We start from the raw sequence: 24,324 nt of genomic DNA, 5'->3' as shown, positions 1-24,324 counted from the left end.
GTGAGATATTTAACTTTTCTTTTTAAGAGATTTTGTCCCATGAGATAGAACCCACGGAATATACGATCCTGATCTGCCCGAATATAAGCGTGTGACGTGATTTACAACAGAGATGAGAATGGAAAAGGACACAATCAGCCCTACAGGGCGCTCGGCACAATTCCGATATGGATGATCATCGCCATTTTCTTTGTACGCCATTCACATTATCAAGCAAATCAAGTCACCCTCAATTCACCCTCAACAATTGAATCGTGAATAAAATCTCTTCCATTCGCTAACATGATATAGAATTCTTCTTCACTTCTTTATAGCCCAAGACAAGGTGTCTCATACTAATGCACCCCGCAATCTCCTGCGGGCTTCACGCCGCCTCTTCACCACTTGCCTACACGACTATCCGATCAAATCGATCTCCTCAACCCCTGTGAATTCAGGTACGCACGGCCATAGCTTCCCTATTATAACACAGTAGTCTCCACGGATTTTAGAGCCATTGCTGACCCCTATAATTTGTTCAGTCCTCCGCCACCTCCAGCGTGCCGCCGCCTACTCCTTCATGATGCCTCACCCACAAAGCAATCGGCATACCTGTCTGTCCGAATCCTCTACATGTCACCCCCACGACCCTATACCTCAAGAACCAATCTCGATACCTCGACATTCGAGAAGTTCAGCCATTGAGCCATCATCGGACTCAGCATCCTCAAAGTCGTTCGAATACACCTCTGGCTCTGATTATGAATCACCTGGCACGCCGGCAACAGATCCTCAGCTCGATGAGGCAATTGACCAGCAAAAAGATGACAAGACTTTTGTCGTGCCTCCCACCACACCGCGGAAGAGACGAGCTTCGACCCTACTGATATCGCAAACTCCAGAGGATGTCCGACGGATATTGTTACCTGAAAGAGGAGCGGAGACCAAAGAGATTGAAAAGGTCTGCTGCGGAGGAGGTTGCTGTTTCTTAAAGACTTTGGAGGAAGACCCAGCGACCAAGTCTGGCTCCCCGGTGGTCATACCCGATAATGATGCCTTCCGGAGTCTCTGTCTTCGAATTGGCCCTCTCAGCCTTGATAGCGAGCTGACCAATCTTGTTGACCTTCCTGCTGAGACAGTATTGTTCGAAAAATTGTTGACAGACGCATCCCCAGTCCAGTCAACAGTACAAAAGCATCCTCCAAAGTTCGTGACTCCACACCCCCCGTACGAGGTCTACTCAGCCAAGGTCCACCACGCGAGGGAGTTGACCAAGCCGGGAGCGGAAAAGCGAACCTACCATTACGATCTCGACGTCACGGATTATCCAGCTGAAAGTGGGAATGTAGACTTTGTGGTTGGTGGCGCTGTGGGTGTACAAGCACCAAACTCAGATGACCTGGTGGATGAGATCTTTGACCTGCTCAGCGTCCCGGGGTACGCCCGAGACAAGCAGGTGATGATGAAGACCAGCACAGGGCGATGGCCGACTATCTGGGGCGACGACAAACCCAGAGAGCTTGTGACTACCAGGCGAGAACTCCTGACTTGGTGCTCCGACGTCCAGAGCTACCCGCCGACCAAGCCTCTTCTTCGTCTGCTTGCCGAGTACGCAACAGCTGCCAATGAGAAGAAGATCCTCCTCTACCTATCCTCAGCCCAAGGTCAAGCAGCCTTCTGCGACCTACGCACAGGTCCTCACATCACAATCGCTCAGCTGCTCAATGCCTTCCCGTCATCCTACCCCCCACTAGCTCACCTTCTTTCCATTCTCAACACCCTGATGCCACGCTTCTACTCGCTCAGCCAGGACCCACAGTCATCCTGTACACGTGAGGGTACCAATTGTCGACGCCTGATCGAGATTGCCGTCACAGTACACGAGACACCTAATTGGCGGGGTGGACCTCGCACTGGTGTCGGTTCTGGCTTCCTTGAACGCATAGCTCAGAAGGTGCGCGAAGCCGAGAACGAAGGCATCAAAGCTACAGATCTGGACCTTCGAGTGCCCATGTTCCGCGGCTTGATGGCCAACCCTCTAGCTCGCGAATTTGTGACTGATGGACCTATGCTTCTCATCGGTGCAGGCGTTGGCGTAGCACCATTCCGAGGCTTCGTGCAACGACGTCTCAAATCTGCCAACTGTGCCAACAAGGTCTGGGTCTTGCAAGGCGTGCGGGATAGCCTACTGGATGAGCTTTACAGCGGCGAGTGGGGTGTGGAAGAAGAAAAGGTCAAGAAGGTTGTACAGAGCCGACGCGGTGAGGGACGCTATGTGCAAGAGGAGGTGAGACATCAGGCAGATTTGGTGTGGTTCATCATCAATGCCTTGGATGGACGGGTGTTCGTTTGCGGAAGCTCTCAGGGGATGGGAGAAGGGGTGCAGAGGGCGCTAGTTGATGTGGCCATGGACAAGGGGAACCTGAGACGGGAGGAAGCAGAAGAGTTCTGGACAAGGAAGAAGGATGATGGCCAATATATTGCTGTAAGTGGACTCGGCGCTCATGTGGTAGCCAGGATCGCTAATACGAAAGCAGGAGACTTGGTGAGAGGATCAGTACTGTACCGGTTCTTAGGCTACGATGGCTGTACATTCACGAAGACACGGGATACATGAGGCCTGCGACGTTGCGCTTGCATAAGTGAATTTGGCGCCTTCTTAGATTTGCATCCTCAGATACCACGGCTCACGCCCTGTCTTTCCTTGACGCATCTGCATATATTCCTGCTGCTGGGCAGGTTAGCGATCAATCGTTATCAACGAACATAGCACGCAATGAAATCTCCGAGCGACACGATTACAAACAAACAAGTCCACCACTCCACCCACCCTCCCAACCTATCCCATCGGAACCTTCCATCATCCCCCCCCCGGGTAGCAGCTCGAATGTCCTACACAAAATCCCCCCATCTCCACCCCACCCATTGCAGCACTCATCCTCCGCCTCGAAACGTTCGACCGACCCTCCTAAAACAAACGGAGCCGGATCAAGGTTCACAACAGACGAAGTCGCCGTGGCTTCCTGGCCTCCATCCGCCATCCTCTTCCTTAGTCCCTCGTCTCGGTAATCCGACGATGCGGGAATTCTTTTCTTGTTTGTTTGTTTGTTTGTTTCACGCAGCAGACGGGGTCGGATGACTGTATCTACATCATGGCACCGCTTCGTTGTACCTGGGGAAAGAGCTGACGAGATGGCATCCCTCTTTCCGGGTGATTCGTTCCACGGGCCGAGTCTGCGTACTGTACATCAATCGCGGCGAGGCGAGGATTCGAAGCGCAGAGGAGACGGGCGAGGATCGGAGCGAGGTGAAGGGATCGGAAGTCAGATTTGGTTTGTGGGGGGGCGGGGGGGGGAAAGTTGGGGGTTGAAGTGATTTGATAAATTTTTTATCCTCTGTATCTAACTTAAGACGACGGCGATCTGATCGACGAGCTAGATCCCAGCGAAACAAGCGAAACGATTTTCATGCAGTCGCGGTCAATCTCCCAAAGTGTAACGAGCAATCTCAATCCTTTCTCTCCCCTCGCCTCAACCCCTGGTCGTCTCCCACCCAAGCTTGCACGCACAGCGGTAGCAGTGTCCTCCAAAAACGCCGAAGCATTCCGCAACAAGACAACGATATCAATTTCTCACCCGCAGGAACCCAAGCATATCACCCCATCCCCCGGTCGGCCCATCCATCCATCCATCCTAATCCTAAGCGGTGCGTGGAGAAGCAGCGGGTCCGGCCCGCGCCTTGTGCGAGTCGTTGCTTATCGCTCTGATCGTCATCGTCGTCGTCATTGTGGTCAATAATATCGTACACAGAAACCCTCCAAGCCCGTCACGACTTGGTCGCGCCTTTTATTCCTTGACCTCCCTGACCGGAGCCAATGCGGTAACGTCGCCGCCCTCGGAGGCGAACCCATACGATTCGTAATCGGGCGTCATGTCTTCCGTGTGGAGATCTGCATCCGTCGTTCCGGACGTGGCCTCGTCATCGGTCGACTGCGCCGATGGTGAGACCGACGTGGAGATGGCGGCGCTGGAGGAGCTTTGACGCTTGAAGAAGTTGAAGATGCGGGGGAGGAGGAGGGTGGCTCCGGGCTCGAAGCCAATGTCTAGGTCGTCGATGGCTTCGCTGGCGCTGGAGGCGCTTGAGATGTCGGAAATGTCGGAGCCACGGCGGTGGTGGAGATGGCCGGTGATTTCGCCATTCTTGAAAGCCAAGGGGGCGGCGTGCGTGGTAGAGAGGAGAGAAATGGCGGCTACGGTGATGGCTGCTGAGGAGAGCTTCATGTTGATTGATTGGGTGGGGATGTTGGTTGGTAGTACTGGGATATAGGGTGATCGATGTCGAGTGCAGAAGACTGTATGGAGATATTGCTATGCTATTCGTAATTGTGGGTACCTTGGTTAAGGTTCTCAATGATCTTCGATGCTATGGAGATTTTTATGGAGATATCTGTGGGGGAAGAAGCTGGGTATTTGTACTCGCAAGGGCGCGAGCAATATTGGAGTCAAACTATGACGGTGATCATGGGGATCGAAAGCATCGCGGTTGAAATCAAGGCCGTTGAAACAACCAGTGTAAACCAAGCGCCGCTAACCCATTGCGAGCATATATGACGGGCAAGGTCAGGCAGGCAATGAGGATCGGGAGCGGCGCCTAACCTATTGAAACAAGATGCATGAAGCGACCAAAGGCAAGGCAAGCCAGTCGACCGTTCGATTCGAAACGCACAAGAGACGGCATGCTGAGATTGATAAGGGCGGTGAACAGAATTGCCCCCACATCATGTGGGATCCTGGGGTTGCCGCCCACTCAAGTTGCAGCGTAGGGCAAAACAACCCCTGTGGCCACGCCGATGGTGGGGATATGTCGTCGATTTGCGCAGTCGAAGAGGACAAAGGGACTAATCGAGGAATTTCTGAGGCAAATATGGTAAGTGAAACGCGGTTCACCTTCTTGTCTGGTGCGGCTATCGCTTACATGGCAATGGTGACATATAAGCCCTTGCCTCCTGAGGTATTTTGTACCTATCATACTGAGTAGAGTGGATAAAAGCGAGAGAAGGTCAGTGAAAGCGGATTCCTGGCCTGCTGATCTATCTTACTCTGCCGATGACCCGTCAAAGCCTCCCCAATCTCTTTTGCTGTGGGACTGTATGACACAAACTCCGCATTTGCCTTAACGCCTACTTCCATGAGTGACCGCTTGGTTGGTGAAGCTCAAGAACCCATTGGCTCGTGATCCCCTGCACTGCTTTTGCGGCTCCTAAATCTAATCTCAAGTAAGCTCAACTGCATCGCGTCGGTGTACTGTTTCAGGCATCTAGATCGTAGGAAATATATTGGCTGTCAAAAACTCAGAGGACGATACAGCAGGCTGTACAAAGGAAAATATTCTTCTCACGTGCACTGACGTAGTGCGTGGGGTGCTCATCCAGATCCTTGCTCAGCTCGTGCTGTCTGGGATTTTGGAAGCGTTCGCTGAGAGATATTTTAGCAGCTCTTTTGGAAGCGATGCTCAATTCTGTTTCGTGCACATAGATCGTAGGATTGTAGGAACGACGACCGAAGCACAACTTCGCATCCGGGGAAGTTAGTGAAAATTCTCGTCTCATGTGACATAGTAGATGGAGAAATTCAAATGGGCTTTGATTCGATTTGTCAATCCAGCGCAGCTGACGTCGGTACTTCTATACCGTGGATCATTTGTGCTGGAATTCGGATAACGTGCCTGCCGTGATTGCGAGCGCTCTTTCGGGCAACAGCATTTCCGAAGGCCACACGATCCTTTCGACCCCGACCGCAAGGTTCCGTACAACTCTTAGTCATCAGCAGTATGAATCACTTGCCTGTGATGGCTTTCGCCAGTTGATATGGCCGGAATCCTTGGGTATGTCTTCCGGGGCCATACAACATAATCGATATATTGAGATCGGTCGATGAGAACTCCAGGGGCTTTATACATTGCAAGACCATGCAATAAGAACAACAAATTTCATTTTGCATAATGCACTAGCAAATCGATAGAGTAGATTTCATGCTTTGAGAGATATGCAGGTCAGGTTTACAAGAGCACGGTGTGCAGTCTGGCTCTCCTCAAGATTGTCTCGGCAGCTTGAGAGGCAAGACCTTCCTATTCCGTGAGTCACAATGGGTCAGATTTCGTCAACGCTGGTGAGTGCAGCGCTTTGCTTCCAGAGGCGCCAGGCGACGCAATTGAAGCATCTCGTGGCCAATGTGCTGCCTCCTGAAGCACTTGCACAGTCAACCTAATTGAGTGCCAAAGATATGGAGCACTATGGCAAGTAAATGGTTTCACCCCAAAGTTTGGTGCTACAAAGATCACGAGAGTGGGTTATCGGTAGGTCCAAACCACTGGAGTTGCTGTCAAGATTGCTCGTCGCCTAGCAAACTGTGCCCTTTCCTCCCTCGAAGGCGGCACGAAGAGTCACCAGTAAGATGAAGACGCTGTAAGTTTTCGTGGGCTTGATGCTAATGTCTTCCCTTCGCGTTGAAAGTTTTCAAAGGATCTGACTTCCGTCCTGCAGGCTTCTTGCCTTTCCCTTTCATACGATTCTGCATTCTCGCTTTCCTGATCCTATTGTCAGTGTTCTTCCTCAATCCAACGAAGCCAATGTCCTCTCCTGCTATGCCTTTCTTGCCATTGCTTGGCAAAAGATACTCTGGGATGTGCCTAAGATGGGACTGGATTCTCGCTGCTCTGAGTTCGCCATCGTGCCTCAAGTGATGCAAGTCCTCTGGGTTCTCCTCGAAATGCCTCTTCAATTTCTCACTATTCAAGAGCTCCTGCCTGAGCTCTCGGGTCCGTGCCTCTCGAACGGCAACCCGCGTGACTGCTCTTAATGCGTCGTTCATACGGTAGCGGAAAGATTCTACCTGCTTCATATCAAAGTGGTAATCCTTCACCTCCTTGCCTTTCTTCTTTTGGAGTCTCATGATCGTGTCCAAGACCTCTTCATCGTGTTGTGCACTAGAAAGGGTAGTGGGTTTGTGCTTATGATAATGCTCTGCAGGCACAACAAACGATAACGCCATTCCGGTTTTCCCAGCCCGTGCGGTCCTTCCGATGCGATGTGTATACGATTTGGACGATGTGGGCAGATCAAAATTAAGAACGCAAGCCACATTTTGGAAATCGATGCCGCGCGATATGCCATACTCTTTACTTTCCTTGCTCTTCTTTCGTTGCTTCTTCAGGTCGGCAGGCTTTGCCGAATCAGATGCTGCGTCATCGTGGGTAGTACTGCTTGCTGGAGATTTTGACGGTGGATCTTCACCGTTGGTAGCGTCGTCATCGCCATGAGACGCACTCGGTCCATCGATTGCGGTCTTTGACTTTTTGGAATGACGCCCCTCTCGGACGTCCAAGACCTCATGTTCATCGGAAGCTATTATGATATCATAGACATTCTTATTGAACTCTTCAACAACATGAACACGTGAATTGACCGGTAATTCTGAGTTGAGAACACAACTCTTGATTCCGAACTGCTCGAAGAATAGCTTCAAGCGGTAGCATCTGTCAATATCCGCGACAAAGATGATACACTTTCCTTTGATCAATTTCAACTTAAAGATCACGTATGCTAAAAGGAATTTCGCGTCCTCAGCGCATCTGTGAAGCATACAATTTAGCAGCTGCAAGAGTGTTGCAAAGATAGAGCCCGATGAACGTACCTGACGGTATATTGACTGACTCCACCGCCGTCGTCCACTGTCTCTTGAAGGTCCAAGACTGCTGGATTTCGGCAGAAGAGACCTTTGAGGGTGTTGACTTCGGTACTTAGGGTTGCGCTCAATAGGATTGTTTGAACCCCTTTTGGCACCGCCTCAGCGATTATCTGCAGATCATCATCGTGGCCATATGAGAGGATCAGGTCCGCCTCGTCTATCACTAGGTGTGCGAGTTTTTCGACAGAAAACGCCGAGCTTTGTAGATATAGAGATGCACGAGCCGGCGTAGCAACGACAATGTCCGGGGCTTCCGCCAGAAGTGACCGCTGCACACTTTCAGGTATTTTCTTTTTGGTGGCGCTGAGGGGATTGAGATTGACGGCTCGAATGTCCTTCAAACAAAAAGCTGAGAAGTTGGAGGCTGCATCGGAGACCTGCTTGGCAAGCTCATGGGTGGGAACAAGGATAAGGGCAGATGTAGTTTTGTGGGTGGTGCTGGTCTAATTACGAGGTTAGCTGTGTGAAAGTTGGAGGGCACGAAGGATCATAGACCGATGTTTTCTGCAGTATCGATTGGAGGATTGGAAGGATGTATGCAGCAGTCTTGCCAGAGCCAGTCTTGGAGCGAGCTGGAAGGAGCAAATCAGTTGTCAGAACCTTTCTCCCAAACTCTTGATCGTCATACCTAGTATGTCTTTGCCCTCAAGAGCAAGCGGTATCGCTCTGGATTGGACCAGCGTTGGGGCAGAGAAATTCTGCTGCGCAACAGCTTGGAGGAGCCGGGAATCCAGGCCGAGGGAATTAAAATTGGAGGGTTTCTTGGAAGCATGAGTCGTATCGACAGCCATGGGGACATCATCCTCATCTAACTTGCGCTTCATGATTGGGATGAGCGTAATGTCAGAGACTTATTAGACTGTGCACAAGGTTATTCTGAGATTTTGTCCCCGCCGTAGGTACATAGGGCTTTATGAATTGCAAATTAAATAAGAATGCTTGGCAAAGCTGATTCAGCGGGTGCTTCTAAACCTCAGCCAACGCTAGTGTACAGTACCGGAGAGCCATTAGGCCGACCCAGCCACATTCCCCTGATTAGTAAGAGATTGCAGTAGTAAATAGGGGACACGTCCTGGCTGATCTTACCGTCTTCCCCATACCTCGCTGTCGCCACCCTCTACCCTCCCACACCTCCCACACCTCGCTATCGTTAAATCTTCGCGTATACCATTCTCAATAGCCTCAATGTCGTACCCCGCCTCGTGCGCCAGCCCCCACAGTATGGGGTCTTTGAGGATACCCAGGAGGAGCTCGATTGGTATGGTAGCAACCCGGAGGGTATTAATCGAGACCGCACCCCGGAAGCAGAGTACTCGGACGAATTCTTGCCACTTAAGGAAGAAGATAGTGGCTCCAGCGATGGCGAATGGAGCAGGCCCACCTATTCTGACGCGTCCAGGTCACCGTCGCCCCCTCCGAAGCCCTCTACCTCCCCCTCCTCCCACAAACGCAAGGCGTTTACCTCCCTAGACGAGCGGAAAGAACACCCCCAAAAGGGTAGCAAGCGTAGCAAGCCCGCCCCAGTGATACCCCCGGAGCTGGCGTCAACAATGCTGAAGTTACCCCCTCATACCCCAGAGACGCGTCAAGCTGCTTTCTCGTTAGGCACACCTATTTGCTGGACAGCTGAAGAATTCGACGCGTACTGGGTGGCTATATTACGTCAAATGACGGGCCCTATTCGATAGCAGGGTGCCCAAGAGGCCCTGAAGGAGCTCGCTAATGATGGGCATGATATAGCCAGATTAGAGGTGCCTCCGAGGTGGCATCGCATGGAGGATGCGGAGTAGATAGCCCCCCAATGGAACCCCCAATGGAACCCCTCTATGGCGACAGCGAGGTGTCCCTAAACCCCCCATAGTAGACTGCCAACTCCGCTGCATCCCTCATGTAAATTCCGCCCTGAGCGGCAGCAAGGCCTGCGGGCCTCGGTGGCTATCTAGAAGCCTTCTCCACCTCATAAGAGGCGACAGCGAGGTCTTCCGAAACCTCCATAGTAGGCCGCCAACTCCGCTACATCCCCCATACAAATTCCGCCCTGACAGGTAGCAATGCAGGCGGACTGCGATGGCTAGCCTAAAAGCCTTCCCCGCCCTATTCCCCGCCCCATTACAAGTGACAGCGAGGTCGCTGACGACGACAACGATGTCTCGGCGACGTCGCGCCTTATTTTGGTATGGCGCCCATACAAATATGGCGCAGCCACCCTGAAACTATGCTAACGGTATTTTATTTAGCATTGGCTGAGGTATAGAAGCACCCGATTCAGCTCCGCCTCCGACTTTTTGTTAGCGTCATTCATAGAAAATTGTAGAGAACGTACTTGCCACTCACGACATTCGTGATACCGAAGCTAGTGGGTATACACGCTTTTCCTGGTGTTTTGCCTCTGACTTAGGCGTGTAATAGCCACATCGCCAGCCCTTGCTCCGGACGCGATGCCACCATTCAGAAAGGATCCCTCTGTACGCCAGCGTGCCCAACTCTTGCTCGAATCCCATTGGCGACCTGAAGCCGTAGCTGCGGATGCCTGTTCCAGTGTATCGACGGCGTATCGATGGGAGCGGAACCTTGCTATCTATGGTGACACCGTGATCCCTCGTGACAGGTACATTCATACACAAGGGCGATGCCGCAGCCTCTCACCTGCTGCTTTAGACGCTCTTCTTGACTACCAGCGGGATTTCTGAAGCATATAATCGATGTTAGTGGCTGTGATAGATTTGCGGTGGAGCATTTCAAGCAGAGCACTGCAGGCTACATATTTGACGGCGAAATTGAGGCATTTGAACGAGATTTGGAGCATTTGACTATGGAGATAACAGAGTAGTTACAATGAAATACTACGTAATATCAATCAAAATCCTCCACCTTCTCTATGACCTTCTCCCTGACCTAATCGTTTCAGAGCATAAGCATGCTGATAAGAGTGGGCTGGTACAAGAGTGGCAAGTACGTTCTCTACAATTTTCTATGAATGGCGCTAACAAAAAGTCGGAGGCGGAGCTAAATTAGCTTTGCCAAGCATTCTTATTTAATTTGCAATTCATAACTGACTCCCGATAACTTGTCCGCGCCACCCCCATGCCAATGCCGTTCTTCTACATACTACACGTCTCAAAGGTCCCATGCCAAAGAAGAGAGCGCCGACCTATGATACTAAACCAAGTAGCCCTGCTCACCCTTCACTCTTGTCCTCCGGCAAGCCCAAAGATGCGCGCTCGCTAGGGTCAAATAATAGCCCTTCAGGAAACTCTGTGAATGATCGTATACAGCAACTCCGGATCAGCCAAGGAATCTCACCGTCACTGCTGGGAAGTCAAATTTGTCGACCTTCCTCACAAGTCCTGAGTCCCGGGGCAGGACCATCTCTACCGCCGTCGTTGAGAAGCATTCTCCAGCTTCCAGAAGATGCCCCATCACCACGGCCTCGCCCTGGTCTACGAGTCACAGGGCGGGCACGAGGACCAGCCGGTCCGGCTCCACCGGTCAGTTGGCTGAAGAGAAGAGAGCAAGTAAGAGGACAAAAGCCAGGGAACGCACAAATATTGCTAGGTGGCACAAACGCAAAGACCGAACAGCTTCCCGGATCCTTTCTCCCAAATCATGGCAGTCTTATTCACACATCTCTGAAGGCGCTGACCATGAATTGGGACTGGCATGTGCAGTACGACCAGTATTATCTAGCTACTATCCCAGTCCGGTATAAAGAAGCTCTGCTCACTTACATCGCTCGTTACAGCGATAGTGGCACCGATAAGGCAGGACTTGAGGTGCTGTTTCTGGACGATACAGAGCTGGAGGACGCTACAGGCGTCCACGGCCTTGCACGCTTAGATCTATCCAAGTCCATAGGTCACCCTCTGAAGCTGAAACATCTAAAGGATATCCTTACGGCCAAGAAGACGATATCTACTGGAGAAGAGACCTCAGATGGAGTACCAGAAAGCTGGGATACGCCCGATCCTCTGGCTGTACCGTCAGGTTTGCCCAGGTTCTATTCCTTGACCCATCTGTCTCTTTCCCGTCCAAACAACGCAGCGACATGGAAAGGGTTGCTAGACCTGGCACCTCACTTGGCGACCATCACACATCTCTCGCTAGCCTACTGGCCGACTCCCATGATCTCACCGAACTCTGCCACTGCTTATCGAGAGACTCCCCAAGGAGATGTCAATTTTGGTGCAAGCAGCTTCTACAGCAGTTTTGACAACGACTGGACCGAGGCCGCTTCGATCCTGCGTCGTCTGAGTAAATCGTCGTACTGCTTGAAGTGGCTGGATCTGACCGGCTGCTTTCCCTGGGTGCAAGCACTGAAATATGACCAGATAGACTGGTGTGGGGCATGGCGAGCGCTTGAAACGGTTAAGATCGGTCAGGGGTATATACCTGAATGTTTTCAAGATAATGCGACAGCAATGGCTTGGCGAGATGTCTACCGGAACAGGGTGTCTCTTCCCAATCACGAAATGTCAATCTTCACCGATAGCTATCAGAAAAGGCGGTTGGTCGAATGGGTGGACGCGGAAGGCGTCACTATAGGCGTGGAAGAAACAGTGAACAGAAAGATAGGTGAATCGATGAGGAAAGCAACGACCGCTGGGGTCCACGAGCCTGAAGGGACAAGACCAGAGGGCGAAGGCTTCGATGGTTGGGCGAAGATCCCATCAGTTGCAGTCTCGGCTGAGAGTCGTTCACAAAGAATCATCTTCGAGCGTGGATGGGATTCGTGGTGGATCCGTGATGCTATTCGCCAGATCAGAGAGATGGAAGCAAGGGGTGACCACACTGTGGTCCGCGCAATGCCAAACATGACCGGCGTCACGTAGCCAACGTATCACAGTTTCAAGCAACACAGGAATACTCGTTCTTTGCGAGAAGCCTTCTAGGGGCCAAGATCTATGCAGTCTCAACGTCACTCACCCAGTACACAACCTGCGTTACCAAATCAACTACCATGGATGTCGGTGAAACGCATTCTGGTATTGTCATCGTCATTGAATAGCGCCAGTCGAACAAGAGATTGGAGTTGTACTGCACGTTAATACGTTCAGCGCTGATTTGTTCTTGGCGTAAAGGATTCAGGTGTCTACAAGGAAAGGCCTTTAGATTGCCTTCAACCACAGCAATCCATACTAGAGAGTGGACATATAAGCGTTATTCTGCGACTGTGTATTGCGAGCATGTTCAGTGTCAAGTGAATCTCGATAGAATTGGTTGCGAAGCTGGAGAGACAGCTCAAGCAGAGGGCAGCGAGAACCAACATTTCCATGTGTCCTTGTCGATGTGCCACCGGCATCGATGGTCGCGTTCTGTTCAAAACGAACAGGCCTTGCTCTGGGGGTGAAGGCAGACGCAGACGTGATCGTGCTGTAGTCACAGATGACTTGATCAGGATCAACTGAAGATAAAAATTGGTGGGTATAAACCCTCAATCAAAGCGTAGCGACTCGAGCCACTGTCGTTAACGCCGTGTAGCTGCAACGTAATCTATTCATAGGGGCTGCATAATGGTACAAGCGCCGTCTCCAACTTTCGAAAGCTTCTTTGTTTTTGCCGCGAATGGAACACCGTGCTCTGATTCGCTCCAGGCAGGTGGAGTATGAGACGGAGATGCAAGATCTAGATAGCAGATGATTGATAGATACGATAGTGTTTGTTGAAATAGAAGCTGGAGACTTACTAGACGCACCGATTACGCTTGGTAGAGGATATCGGCAAGCTTTGTGTCTATGGTTTTGAGCTCTTGTGCTGTTGACCAATTAGTACACACCAATTTAGTCATTGCGACGATTGACCCTGCTGTGCCATGGATTGTTATCATGAGAATCTGATCTGGATCTACCCAGCTTGTCCACAACTACATATTAATGCGGTAACGATACTTTGGAACGTCGTAGAGTAGAGCTGAATTGACTATCTGACTGCTATGATACATTCAAGCAACACCTCCTTGAAACGCGCTATCACACTGGAATGAGCCCATGCGAGTCGCTCCCTCAAATTGTAATCTACAAGAATAGAAAGAAGTTGAAGGTCTTATCGATGTTGGTTGTAAAAAAAAAGTAAGTAGCGTATCGCTCATCGAGTCGGCGGACCCGTTCAGTCCTCAGCTTTGCTCCATAGTACCATCCACAACTTCCCAAGCCCGGGACGCACGATCACTGCCTACTACGACAGCGATATCATGGGTATGCATCCGTGTAAAGCTCTTCATTGAGAGCATCCACCACGTTTGGCAAGGCTAGCCTTGCGATGTCGGATGCTTGAGTGGCCGTAGCCGTCGAATTGGATAGAGCGGCAATCGATGAAGATGGACTGTGAGCTGTGTTGATTGGAGTTGCATCGTTTTCTGCCTCTACGTCCTGAACGTGATCATCAGGGGCGAGACCTGAACGGCCCATCTCAGTATGAAAGGCTGCTGTTTGGTGGGTGGCTTCCGCACGAATAGTTTCTTCATACTCAAGGTGGGGTTGGGCGGTGGGGTCGGCCTGATCCAGAGTGGCATCGTGGTCTGGTACGGAGCGTAGAAGTACTGCCGCAGTGGAGTGTTGGGTGTCGGGTCGAAGATCTTCTTCATCTTCTTCCGAATTGGGAATTGGACCGGAAGTATCATCTGTTGTGGGTCCTTCGGTGACTGCACGACCGCCTCTTCCATGAACTTCTTCTTCAGACGTGGGAGTTGAAGTGATATAGTCACCCGTTGCTGGACCCTCGATTACTGCACGATTGACTTCTCCGTGTGTTACTGGTGTGACCAGGGTTGGGTTAGATGTATTGATATTCTGGATGTTCTGGATGTTCTGGATGTTCTGGATGTTCTGGATGTTCTGGATGTTCTGGATGTTCTGGATGTTCTGGATGTTACGAAGCAGCCTTTGGCTGACGGGATGAGCCGGGCCCAAGCTGGCAATAAGGGCCAGATTGGCCCGTATTGAAGTGAGTCCTTGAAATGTGCTGTTGAACGCATCCACGGTCCTAACGAATTCTCGAATATTTAGAAAGTTCATATGGTTCTGTAAGTCTCGGAGCCAGTTCTGAAGGTTCTCGATGGTGAGATGGTGAAGTCTGTCTACGAGATTCATGACTTCTACCGTACCAGGTATCGTCGCGCCGAAGCTAACTCTTGGTCTGGGCTGGAATCCCGCGGCTGTGCTCTGAATGGGAGTCGGTAGCTGGTTAACTTGAGTGCTCTGAAGCTGACCTTGAGAGCTAGGGACAGCCGGGCGCAGACTGGGAATGGGAGCTAGTCTGTCCCTTGTAGCTCTTGCTGCACGGAGCTCGTGCATCAAGCTGTCCAGTCTGCCACGGACCGGAGTTATTGTGGATTCACTACGAAGGTCGTCGATGCTGCTCTCAAGCTCCTCGATGTATTGTTGATGTCTGCGTGCCTGACGTACGCTCTCTGGCACAGTAGGATCCCGCACGGGCGCTCGACTGGCAATGGGGGCATGTCTGTGGTCGGCACCAGTGGCTCGACGAAGTTCTCGCATCAATTCGTCCAGTGAGCCGCGGACCAGCATCAGTCTAGGGTCATTACGAATTTCTTGGATGTGTCTCTCGATGTAGCGCGAACGTCTGACTGCGAAGCTCCTGGCTTCTGGACCAGGAGTGTCTCGTACGGGCTGTCTGCTAAACACGGGAGGAGGTCGCACGACCGGGGGGGTGAAGATTGGAAGAAGAGCACCTCCCACTTCAATGCTGGGCTCCGATGCAAACTCATTCATTCTCTCTCGGGGACGTCCCTCTCTAAGCCTGTGCTCCGTGTCACGTCTGATTACTGTCGCTTGGGCATCCACCTCGCCATTGAGCTCTTGTTCAGATTCGAGAGGTGGAAGACCCATGCGCTCAGGCAGCGGTGCTTCACGAATATGCCAGATCTGAATTACATTTGGCTGGCACATCATTGGAACCTTAGGCAGAAGGCAAGATTTCTCAGGAGCGCCGGGCACGAGTGCATCAGGCCAGTCCATGATGGGGAGGTCAGGCAGCCGGTAGGGATCGTGAAGTGCACCAGACATGGGGTTGCCATCGAGTTGGCAATGTTGAAGAGACGCTGATATATTCGCCAACATGCCCGACTGCAGAGTTCCGTGTGGGTAGCTTCGCATCCAGGATGGTAGCAAGCGAAGGTGGGATCGCTCTTTCTGGTCATCGAATCGCTGCTGGAGTTCACGGGTAGGGTCATGGAATATCCACTTGTAGTTGGCCTTGGTAGTACGATAGACTTTCTGCTGATCGCGTTTGGCCTTCTTGCGCTTAGCTCGCTTTGCTTGCCTTAGCTCCAATGTTTCTCGATCGACCCATCCAAGCGTTGTTCTCAGACATTGTGGCCGAGGTGATGGAGTATGGATCTTCCACGAACCCCAGTTGTGAATGCTTCGCCATAAAGCCCAGGAGACGAAAATCAATGACGGTATTGCAACGCTGAGGTACGCGGGGATCAGAGCGAATCTGAATGGATCCTTCTTCTTCTCCTTGTCTTCATCGGCTGATACTGATGCTGCCAGTGCGAAGAACACTAATAGGGCAAGTATCATGTGTAGCACAGGTATGGGCTTCATTTTGACATGCTGGTAGGTTAATTAGCCTCATTCTGACAAAATTCTTGAAAGAGATAGTGACTAGTGCCAATGCCTCTGTCAGACGCTTACTAGTGACAACGTCTCTCCGTTAGCCAAAGATATGGGTCGACAATTCGTGACGATGACGACGATAGATGGGAGACTACTTGCTATCGATGATATCTTAGTGCTTGTCAAAGGAGCAAGGAGAAAGCCTCGTTCCAAGGAAGAAGGGCTGATGTACTTACTGATGAAGTGCTCGCTATAACTAATGCTGAAGATGCGGATTAAGGGCTTGCTAGCACGAAGATAGAAACGGCGGTACTGCTGGCTGATGTAGAGATTTTTATGCTAGTCAAGGACAAGTCGCTCATCAAAGTGGACGTGTCGTGATTGAGAAGGATTTTTTCTCTCTTCGAAGTCCCGATTGAGCTTTCGAGTTTTCAGACACTGCCAGATCACGAGCCAAACACCACCAACAAGGAAGACTGCGATCCCTCCAGCTATGACAGCGATAGGCCAATCGATACCCAGAATGAAGCCTCTGTCCATTCGGTCACACAGGCCATGCAGCAGAAGTCTAGAATAGATGTATTGATGCAAGTAAGCGAGGGACTAATGCGGTATGACTGTTGCTAAATGAGTAGTGATGTGTGATATGAAGAACCTATGTTGCTGGGTGATGTTCACACGAAGAGATCCTGGAGGTCAAATGTTGGAAGGAGCACTTTGGTCCTGGCTATCGTCCCCGGCAACTGCGTTATGCAGAATTTTACGTGTCTAAGACGTGATATAAACGAAGATCATCGCAAAGCACTTATTGCGATGTCTTCTCATCAAGTTTTTTTTGACTCTGTACAACTCTTCCGTGCAACCCCGTGAGCTGGAGCAAACATCCTCATCCTTTGAAGAGTCTGTAACCTAACACACTGAGCCAACAAGGATCTCCTCCTTCGACCTCCCACATCTACTGCAGCTGCGGTTCACAAGCATTTGCAAACAGGTAAGCTTCTCATTCATTGTAAGGGCATTGGAAACTGTGCAAACACCTGACTTGTGCTCCACAGGCTGACCCACACCGCAGCAAAATGCGTCTTGCGCCGATCATCGAGCGCTATATGAACTTGAAGAGACAGGAAAACGCCGTGCTCAGCAAATCCAATCTAATGCAACAGAGTATACCAATACCAACCGATCGGTACAGCTATGTCTCCGAAGTGTTGAACATACACATTCGCCTACTTTGTGAGCCTTGTCTCTCCGCCTTGTCTCAGGTGTCCATAGTCAAGATTGCACAGTATAAAGCAGAGCTCGCTGCTATGGATGAGATGGTGCTGAAGAAGTGGAAGAAGATTCAGGAGATGTACAACAAGAGTACGTATATACAGCAAGACCACAAACCGCATTGAAATTGTCGGGTCCGACTTCAAGGGTGCTGACGAGTTCAGTGATGGAGATAAAAGGCGAGAAGGACGGGATCAAGGTGCTCTTACAGCAGATGTGAAGCACATAGGGGACTGCACACGAGTTGTGTGAACCGCTCGCAGATATGTGCCGTCTCTCAATATTTCGCGGCCATCCAGAATGAAGGATGCTTGCTTGATCAGTTCCATACTTGTCTCTTTCGTCTTCCCCTTGCAAGCTTTGGGTCCGAGTATGGCGACGTGCCACAGTCCGTGCAACAGGCTTTTAGACGGCAAAGTTGGCTAAGTCGAGCCGCCTAGGTCTGACAACACCATTCGTACCAGCGATCTTTACCATTCACTAGCATGTATGGCCTGGTTTCAGTGATATCCATACAAGCTCTAGTGTCCCATTTCTTTTCGTTATCATTTCGAAAGCACGTGATCCAAAGTTGTCACCAGGAACGTGGCCCGTCCCTTGATGCTCAACTGGTGCAGGCATGGGTAGCGGCTAGCAGTAAGCATGATCTGCATTTCGAGGCGGCCTTCGTGGCCTCCACGCACCACTAGGGAGACCGACCTTGGATGCCCGGTCCAGCAGAATATGTCCGGCGAGGCTAACTTGCCAGACTTATACACATTTTCGATTTAAACAGGGACCCTGCCGGTGACGTGCACTACAATTGCATCTATGACCTCATGAAGATAACGAGCGTGCATAGAGTGGAAACCCGAGACGTACAGCCGTGCCGTTGACACAAGTGCCGGCTTTGGTATGCGGGCGATTAGAGCGTGAAGCGGCCCCAGTAGAAAAGACGCAGGAGATAGTTTCGACAGGTATGGCGAGAGCTACTGAGGAGGCAGCCTTACGGACCAGTTCGGTGGAAGTTGTCTCTAGTCGCGGCCACCATGGTGGTTGAAGATATGGAAACGGGTTGGAGTGCATCTGACAGATCCGAAAACGCCGCACGGTGACAAGAGCTATGCCTAAGGAAGAAAGAGAGGGAAAATGCGATGTTCTGATTGCTGGGTTCACGTCTTTAGTTCGCGAACCGGGGGGATGGCTTGCGCGATCTAGATCTCAACCATGGAAACCGATCCTGCACGAAGACGCAAGCGCTATGCGAGGCGTCCAAATAGCAGCTTTAGCCTCTGCCAACTTTCGGAAAAATGGGAGGTCCTCGACCAAAGCTATCCTTGGACCTTAGTTGCTGCAAGACATTGAGGCGCTCAATGAGATCACATGGCTGTCTTAAGCATATTCTGCTGCCACGACAGCCAAGATGCGAAAAATCGGTCGAAGAAGAGACGATACTGTGGAGGCCGAAAAAACGAAAATTTCTCCCTGGTGCTACTCCTCGTATTTGATACCAAAGCGTGGCTGTTATCATGACCTTGTTGCCCATTTGTGGTAGCATCGTAGCTGTGGTCCCTTTCTCTGTGACTTTTGGCGTATTTAGACCCGTTCGACTGGCTTTTACCATTCCTTTCTACCAATGGCACTTCTACTCATGCCTCCTCCTCATATATGATGGCTGGAGAGGGTTATGAAGAGAGAAGGTGTCTCCACAGAGGTCCACCGTGTCAAATTTTCCTCAATTGGCTTCAGGGCCAATTCTCTCATTCATTCTCATTATTGCTTGGTGGTTATCTCTGCGCTCAATCTAAATCATCCGCAATGGATATCCAGGTGATATCTTGTGTCAATGAACGGGTCTTTGCTGGGGATCGTTCCATCAGACCAGTGTTTCCGTTCCGGCAGATACGATACTCAGGAGATCACAAGCAAAAGAATCGAGAATACAAACCCCAACCAATAAGAAACCTACAACAGATGGTCGACCGGGACGATGAGCATGAAGAAGCGGATCCAGGACTTTCAGCAGTATCTCTAGTAGGGGACCGAGGCAAGCGTCCTTCAACAGTCGGCCCAAGTAACTTAGAGGGCGGCATAGATAGGTATACCTTGCGCACCCGTCATATGACAGCGGGAGAAGCGAGCTCCACGCAAAACCTTGTACGGGAGAGCATACAAATCCGCACAATATCGATCAGTATTGAGCAACAACCTCCGCTCGAAGTTCGTCCAGGGAACCGCCTCTCACCAGTAGTCGTGAACATAAGACGTCTGAGACACCAACGAGGTGAGAGTTGGATGGGCGAAGAAGGTAACCTATGGGCTCAAGTATCGCTGATGTCTGCTGATGGACAAATGGCGATGGCTCTCTTCGCGCCCGATATCCTTGCTGCCGAAGATATGGTCACACCGCTTTTTCGAGATCTTTCGGCTACTCGGACAGAAGAGAAATGGTCGTTGGCATTCAAAGATCTTCAGATTCGTCACTCTGGATATTTCAAGATCCACATTGCGGTGTTGAGATCTTCACAGAGCGAGGAGCGAGGAGACGACGACCCTGCTATCGAGCCTCCAAGAGAGCTTATGGGGGTGGATACTCAGGTCATTAGAGTCCATGCATTTGCGCCGTCTCCAGTAAGACAAGGTGAGCGATGACAGATTTGACAGTTGCAAGCACAGAGACCGGTCAAGGTAATGAGCAAAACCCTTAGTCAGATGGTACGCCGTTGAATGACCCGCTAATGCTGAGATCAGGCAATCGAAATGAAGATTCTCAAAGCAGAGGGGAGCTTTAAGATCATCTCAAACTGTAGTTTGCAAGCCTACTTTGAGAAGGACGAAATGGAGATCAACGGCCTGCATTGGCGCTATTGACTCGATATCATTGAAGAGAAGGCGATCTTAGGTTTTCTCGAGGAAGATATGCAAGATGCTTGCAGGCCAAGCTCCTTCGTCTGCCTAGTTCGCCTCAGACCTTTGGAGAGCCGGAAGCTCTTGGAGACGAAGATAGGAGGTCTACAAGCTTTTCCCAAAACCACAATGCGTGCAATCTGATCAGATGTCTCCCAACAGGTTCTGAGATGCGGTAGATGCTTTCTGAAAGGAGCGTTGATTCAATGGAGAAGATCAGTCTGTGGGCAAGAACTGAGGGCTTGTAATTTAGAGAACAAGATTAGTCATCCTAACCGGATCATTTCCGCGGTGAGGATCTTTTGAGCTTTCTCAGTCACAATGAAATATCTGTCTTAACGATAGCAGAATCATGTTCGGTGCCTTTAGAAGAACGTCTCCCCTCTCTGGAGGTTTGCTCTGGTATGTCTCAATCCTGGCCTTTTCATAGTTCTTTTGTCTCTTTAGTCCCACTAAATGACAGCCTCCCCTCACAGGAAAATACCCTGGCGTCTCTCCGTCCCCCAAAAGCGCCGTCAACGCAAACGCCTCCGTCTTGTCGACAATGTAATAACAATTGTTGATGATGCCCTCAGGAAACAGAACATGGGGTCTACAACAAAGCTGGAGAGGTGGAAAGAGGAGATGCCGACGGAGGCGGAGATGAGACCAAAGGATAAATATACAATGTTTGATCGGAAGGAGAAGCGGTATCGGAAGGGGATTCACAGTATGTCGACCTCTTTTGAGGATTATTGAACGAGGTCAAGGATGCGACAGCTAATTGGTGGTGCTGATAGAGCTGCCAAAGTGGACGAGGGTCAGTCAGAGGATAAATCCACCGGGCTTTTGATGAGGACGGGGCTTCGGGGAGATAGAGAGAATGTTCTAAGGGCAGTGATTGAAGGGCATACATACGGCGTTTGAGGAAAGCATTGCATAGCGCATAGATACAGGTATCGACTTGCACTGGCTTACAGTCTCTATTATTGGGGAATGAGCGTTTGTACATACAAATGGCACTATGCTACTACATTATCAGACCATAATGGCCTCGTTTCTTTGCCGAATCCTGGTCGAGTTTCCTACCGCGGTACGATTACCACCAGCACATCATTAATTGCTGAAAGGAGTCACGCATCTAATCCACTGCTATTACTTACCTTTTAGCACCACCCTTGCGCGGTATTCACCTCTGTCATTCGCGAAATCAAGAAGAAAGCAGGCGGGAAAAAAGCCAGAAGCCGTGCGCAAGAACATGGGAGCAGACATGGCCACCCTCAACACCATCCCTTACACCAAGGTCGAAGCAGCACTATCCTAAAAAGGAGAAACCCTCCGTGAACAGCGCGAGTACAACACAAATATCTACGTGCGAGGTCTCAGAAGCCCTACCACGAATCCAGCATTTTGTTCCAGACAAGTGGCCATGGATCTTCCTTAGACCCTGACCCGATCCCACCAGGTCTTCGAGTGGTCTCCGAGCTGAGGATGTCCATCGGCTCCAATGATCAGGGAGCTTCCTGGTCCAGCTCATTCATTCAAAATCAGGTGGGCTTGCATATGTGGAGCTTGGCAAAGGATCTGTTGACATGGCTGGCAACGCCTGCGTGCGGCATGAGTGGAATCAAAAGCTTACGAGATTCCGACAAATCCAGCCTGTTTAATTGTACTTGTTCTCATGGAGGGAGGACATAGAGGTCGGAGCTGGAGTACCGGGATCCTTGTCCGCCCCCACGCGAAGAAGGTGACGATCCTGGGAAGTCCACCGACGCGAAGATCTCGGCCACCTCATAGTACAACTGGTATACGCCATGTTACCATGCCAACGCAAAACAAGAACACGAAGCCATGACCCAAAAATTGCTGAGCAGTTGCGAGGACGTCCCATATAAGATCATGGCTAATGTAGCGATGACAGAACATCTCAAAGGCCGAGGATTTTTTTTTGGACGTGGTCGAGGAGCCGCATACCCAGGACGTGCAGTTTATAGAAGTGATTGATTTCGGAGCAATGACCGGATGTGGGACCTGCCTTTCTCACCCGGTCAGGCGTGCCAAATTACTGTATGGTTCGGAAGACATTGATGATAGTAGAGTCACAATCTGATGCACCCAGTTCAAAAGATGAAGGCAAGTGGAGTGTCGGGCGACAATGAGCGGCTCTAAGGGGGATAGACCGTTCGTGGAGTGTAAGTGAAAGTCAACACGCAATAGTAAGCTAGACTCAACATGTTAGCGAAGCCTGACTCTAAGAATATTCGAGCCCAGCATCTCCAAAAGCAAGGCATCTAACGCAGGAACTATATTAAGGAGTTCTGGGCATGGTCTGCTTCCAATACTGGAGTGTTGCTGGTGGGGAAAGAAACATGAAGAACGACTCAGGTAATAACCAATCGCTTCGGGATGAAAGGGAAACTTTGATTCTGCGTCAACGAAAGGAAAGTCAACGCAGAGAAGAGTAATCTTATAATCAGTCTCATAAGCTTTACAAAATTATAAGCGTTTACATCAGGTTCGATGAACGAAGTAAGGAAAAACCGAACATCTTGCTGACTAGCTGTATCTGCAACATGATTGTTAAATTGTAATTTCATTCTAGAAATCGAAGACCAATCTTCGAGGACAAGTCAATTGGGGTCTTGAACGGTCAATGTCAAGACGTGGAACGATGGACGTAAAGCTAGGGGTAGTCAGCTCATGCGGGTGACAATAATAATATTATATCAAGTAGCGTACCCTCGTCTCGACTACTCCCTGATTTGCTGTCCGTCTGTAGACCATCCGAAGATTGACTGTCATTCAAGACTCAAAGCCGACAGTGCCGATTGACTACCCGAATGCTTCACAAAAGTATTCCCAGTCCAATATCTTCTCTCTCCTCAGCTACCGGCCAGATATCCTTAGCGGGCTCCCTCCAGACTCTCGGGCGTCTAGGTCTACTCCTAGAATTGGGAGTCACACGGTTACCTGAGCTGATGCGAACATTCCTCCTCCCCCGAAGCGGAGGAGAGACTGTCCGGGCCATCTCCGGAAGGTCAGGCGGGTCGGGTGATGGCATACGCTGTTCGATGCTGCTTGCATTGCGCCGGAAACATCGCAGCTCCATCCTTTCAATCCATCTTTTCAGCTGCGCGGTGGGCGATGCTGCAGCTGTGGCCGCGGACAAGAGCGAAGTGGAGTTTCGATGGAATGGTGACAGTGAACGAGGACGCTTCTTCCTGTCGATGTCCGCTGCTAGGTGGCTGTTGAAAAACACGTCTCGTTCATCGGCTGGTGAGATGAAGTATGCGAATGGGTCTTGATCAACGGCCTCGTCAAAGTAGAAGGCTCTAGGTTTGCGGAGGGGTGGCCATGAATGCCGTTTTCGAAGTGTGCGCATCAGAGGAGATAGAATGAAAGGAGGCCAACGCTATGCAAGATACTCGGAGATGCAGGTCAAGAGAAAAGCGAGGACCACCACTATTTGAGGGACCAGATAAACGATCAAAAGAGCGGAAGTCATGGCGAGATGTAATTGAACTGTAGGAGTTAAGGTGAGGCGAGAGCACTATATATGCCCACAAGGCAGCATGAGTGACTCGAGCACGAGCCTACCGGCTGTGTCATTCTCGCAGCCAAAGATCAGGTATGATTTCGATTCCCACCTGAACGAGACCCAGTCACTACTGTTTTGATACGATTGCGACTCCACCTTCCTAACTTTGCCATCTCATCAGAGCTTTTTAGTTGGATATCCATCTAAAAGCTTGATCAAGGATGCAAACAAAGCTGTTCCGATACCTTGCGTTGAGGCATCCATTACGCACAGCCCCTTCCATCTTGCCTAAATAGCAAAGAATCCAGGCACCACAGGCGATAGAGTAGGGCATCTGACCACAGGCAGG

General features: G+C 50.6%; 11 protein-coding genes across 11 annotated transcripts; 7 read left to right on the top strand and 4 right to left on the bottom strand.

Moving 5' to 3' along the window:
- Positions 1 to 559: 559 nt before the first annotated feature.
- Positions 560 to 2,596, top strand: HO173_011193 (uncharacterized protein; the record flags this gene model as incomplete). The annotated part of the gene is made up of 1 exon (XM_037313075.1): positions 560 to 2,596. The coding sequence occupies one exon, from the start codon at positions 560 to 562 to the stop codon at positions 2,594 to 2,596; it is 2,037 nt and encodes a 678-aa protein (XP_037160124.1).
- Positions 2,597 to 3,824: 1,228 nt separating this feature from the next.
- Positions 3,825 to 4,259, bottom strand: HO173_011192 (uncharacterized protein; the record flags this gene model as incomplete). Its single annotated transcript, XM_037313074.1, has 1 exon — positions 3,825 to 4,259. The coding sequence occupies one exon, from the start codon at positions 4,257 to 4,259 to the stop codon at positions 3,825 to 3,827; it is 435 nt and encodes a 144-aa protein (XP_037160123.1).
- A 388-nt stretch (positions 4,260 to 4,647) lies between these two features.
- Positions 4,648 to 5,016, top strand: HO173_011191 (uncharacterized protein; the record flags this gene model as incomplete). Its single annotated transcript, XM_037313073.1, has 1 exon — positions 4,648 to 5,016. The coding sequence occupies one exon, from the start codon at positions 4,648 to 4,650 to the stop codon at positions 5,014 to 5,016; it is 369 nt and encodes a 122-aa protein (XP_037160122.1).
- A 1,448-nt stretch (positions 5,017 to 6,464) lies between these two features.
- HO173_011190 (uncharacterized protein) lies at positions 6,465 to 8,548 on the bottom strand (the record flags this gene model as incomplete). The annotated part of the gene is made up of 4 exons (XM_037313072.1): positions 6,465 to 7,608; positions 7,671 to 8,167; positions 8,220 to 8,296; positions 8,353 to 8,548. The coding sequence occupies 4 exons, from the start codon at positions 8,546 to 8,548 to the stop codon at positions 6,465 to 6,467; spliced, it is 1,914 nt and encodes a 637-aa protein (XP_037160121.1).
- Positions 8,549 to 10,162: 1,614 nt separating this feature from the next.
- HO173_011189 (uncharacterized protein) lies at positions 10,163 to 10,414 on the top strand (the record flags this gene model as incomplete). The annotated part of the gene is made up of 1 exon (XM_037313071.1): positions 10,163 to 10,414. The coding sequence occupies one exon, from the start codon at positions 10,163 to 10,165 to the stop codon at positions 10,412 to 10,414; it is 252 nt and encodes an 83-aa protein (XP_037160120.1).
- A 438-nt stretch (positions 10,415 to 10,852) lies between these two features.
- On the top strand, positions 10,853 to 12,553 carry HO173_011188 (uncharacterized protein; the record flags this gene model as incomplete). Its single annotated transcript, XM_037313070.1, has 1 exon — positions 10,853 to 12,553. One exon carries the CDS (start codon positions 10,853 to 10,855, stop codon positions 12,551 to 12,553), a length of 1,701 nt encoding a protein of 566 aa, XP_037160119.1.
- Positions 12,554 to 13,909: 1,356 nt separating this feature from the next.
- Positions 13,910 to 16,288, bottom strand: HO173_011187 (uncharacterized protein; the record flags this gene model as incomplete). The annotated part of the gene is made up of 1 exon (XM_037313069.1): positions 13,910 to 16,288. The coding sequence occupies one exon, from the start codon at positions 16,286 to 16,288 to the stop codon at positions 13,910 to 13,912; it is 2,379 nt and encodes a 792-aa protein (XP_037160118.1).
- An 825-nt stretch (positions 16,289 to 17,113) lies between these two features.
- HO173_011186 (uncharacterized protein) lies at positions 17,114 to 17,792 on the top strand (the record flags this gene model as incomplete). Its single annotated transcript, XM_037313068.1, has 4 exons — positions 17,114 to 17,166; positions 17,231 to 17,291; positions 17,356 to 17,662; positions 17,737 to 17,792. 4 exons carry the CDS (start codon positions 17,114 to 17,116, stop codon positions 17,790 to 17,792), a joined length of 477 nt encoding a protein of 158 aa, XP_037160117.1.
- Positions 17,793 to 19,369: 1,577 nt separating this feature from the next.
- HO173_011185 (uncharacterized protein) lies at positions 19,370 to 20,203 on the top strand (the record flags this gene model as incomplete). Its single annotated transcript, XM_037313067.1, has 1 exon — positions 19,370 to 20,203. The coding sequence occupies one exon, from the start codon at positions 19,370 to 19,372 to the stop codon at positions 20,201 to 20,203; it is 834 nt and encodes a 277-aa protein (XP_037160116.1).
- Positions 20,204 to 20,810: 607 nt separating this feature from the next.
- HO173_011184 (uncharacterized protein) lies at positions 20,811 to 21,290 on the top strand (the record flags this gene model as incomplete). Its single annotated transcript, XM_037313066.1, has 3 exons — positions 20,811 to 20,860; positions 20,935 to 21,167; positions 21,238 to 21,290. 3 exons carry the CDS (start codon positions 20,811 to 20,813, stop codon positions 21,288 to 21,290), a joined length of 336 nt encoding a protein of 111 aa, XP_037160115.1.
- Positions 21,291 to 23,282: 1,992 nt separating this feature from the next.
- On the bottom strand, positions 23,283 to 23,819 carry HO173_011183 (uncharacterized protein; the record flags this gene model as incomplete). The annotated part of the gene is made up of 1 exon (XM_037313065.1): positions 23,283 to 23,819. One exon carries the CDS (start codon positions 23,817 to 23,819, stop codon positions 23,283 to 23,285), a length of 537 nt encoding a protein of 178 aa, XP_037160114.1.
- Between the last annotated feature and the right edge of the window lie 505 nt (positions 23,820 to 24,324).

This window comes from Letharia columbiana (assembly GCF_014066305.1).
Source record: "Letharia columbiana isolate WasteWater2 chromosome Unknown Sc0000057_s0, whole genome shotgun sequence".
Lineage (NCBI taxonomy): Eukaryota > Fungi > Ascomycota > Lecanoromycetes > Lecanorales > Parmeliaceae > Letharia > Letharia columbiana.
Note: the sequence above shows the minus strand (reverse complement) of the source record. Positions and strands in the feature narration are given on the sequence as shown.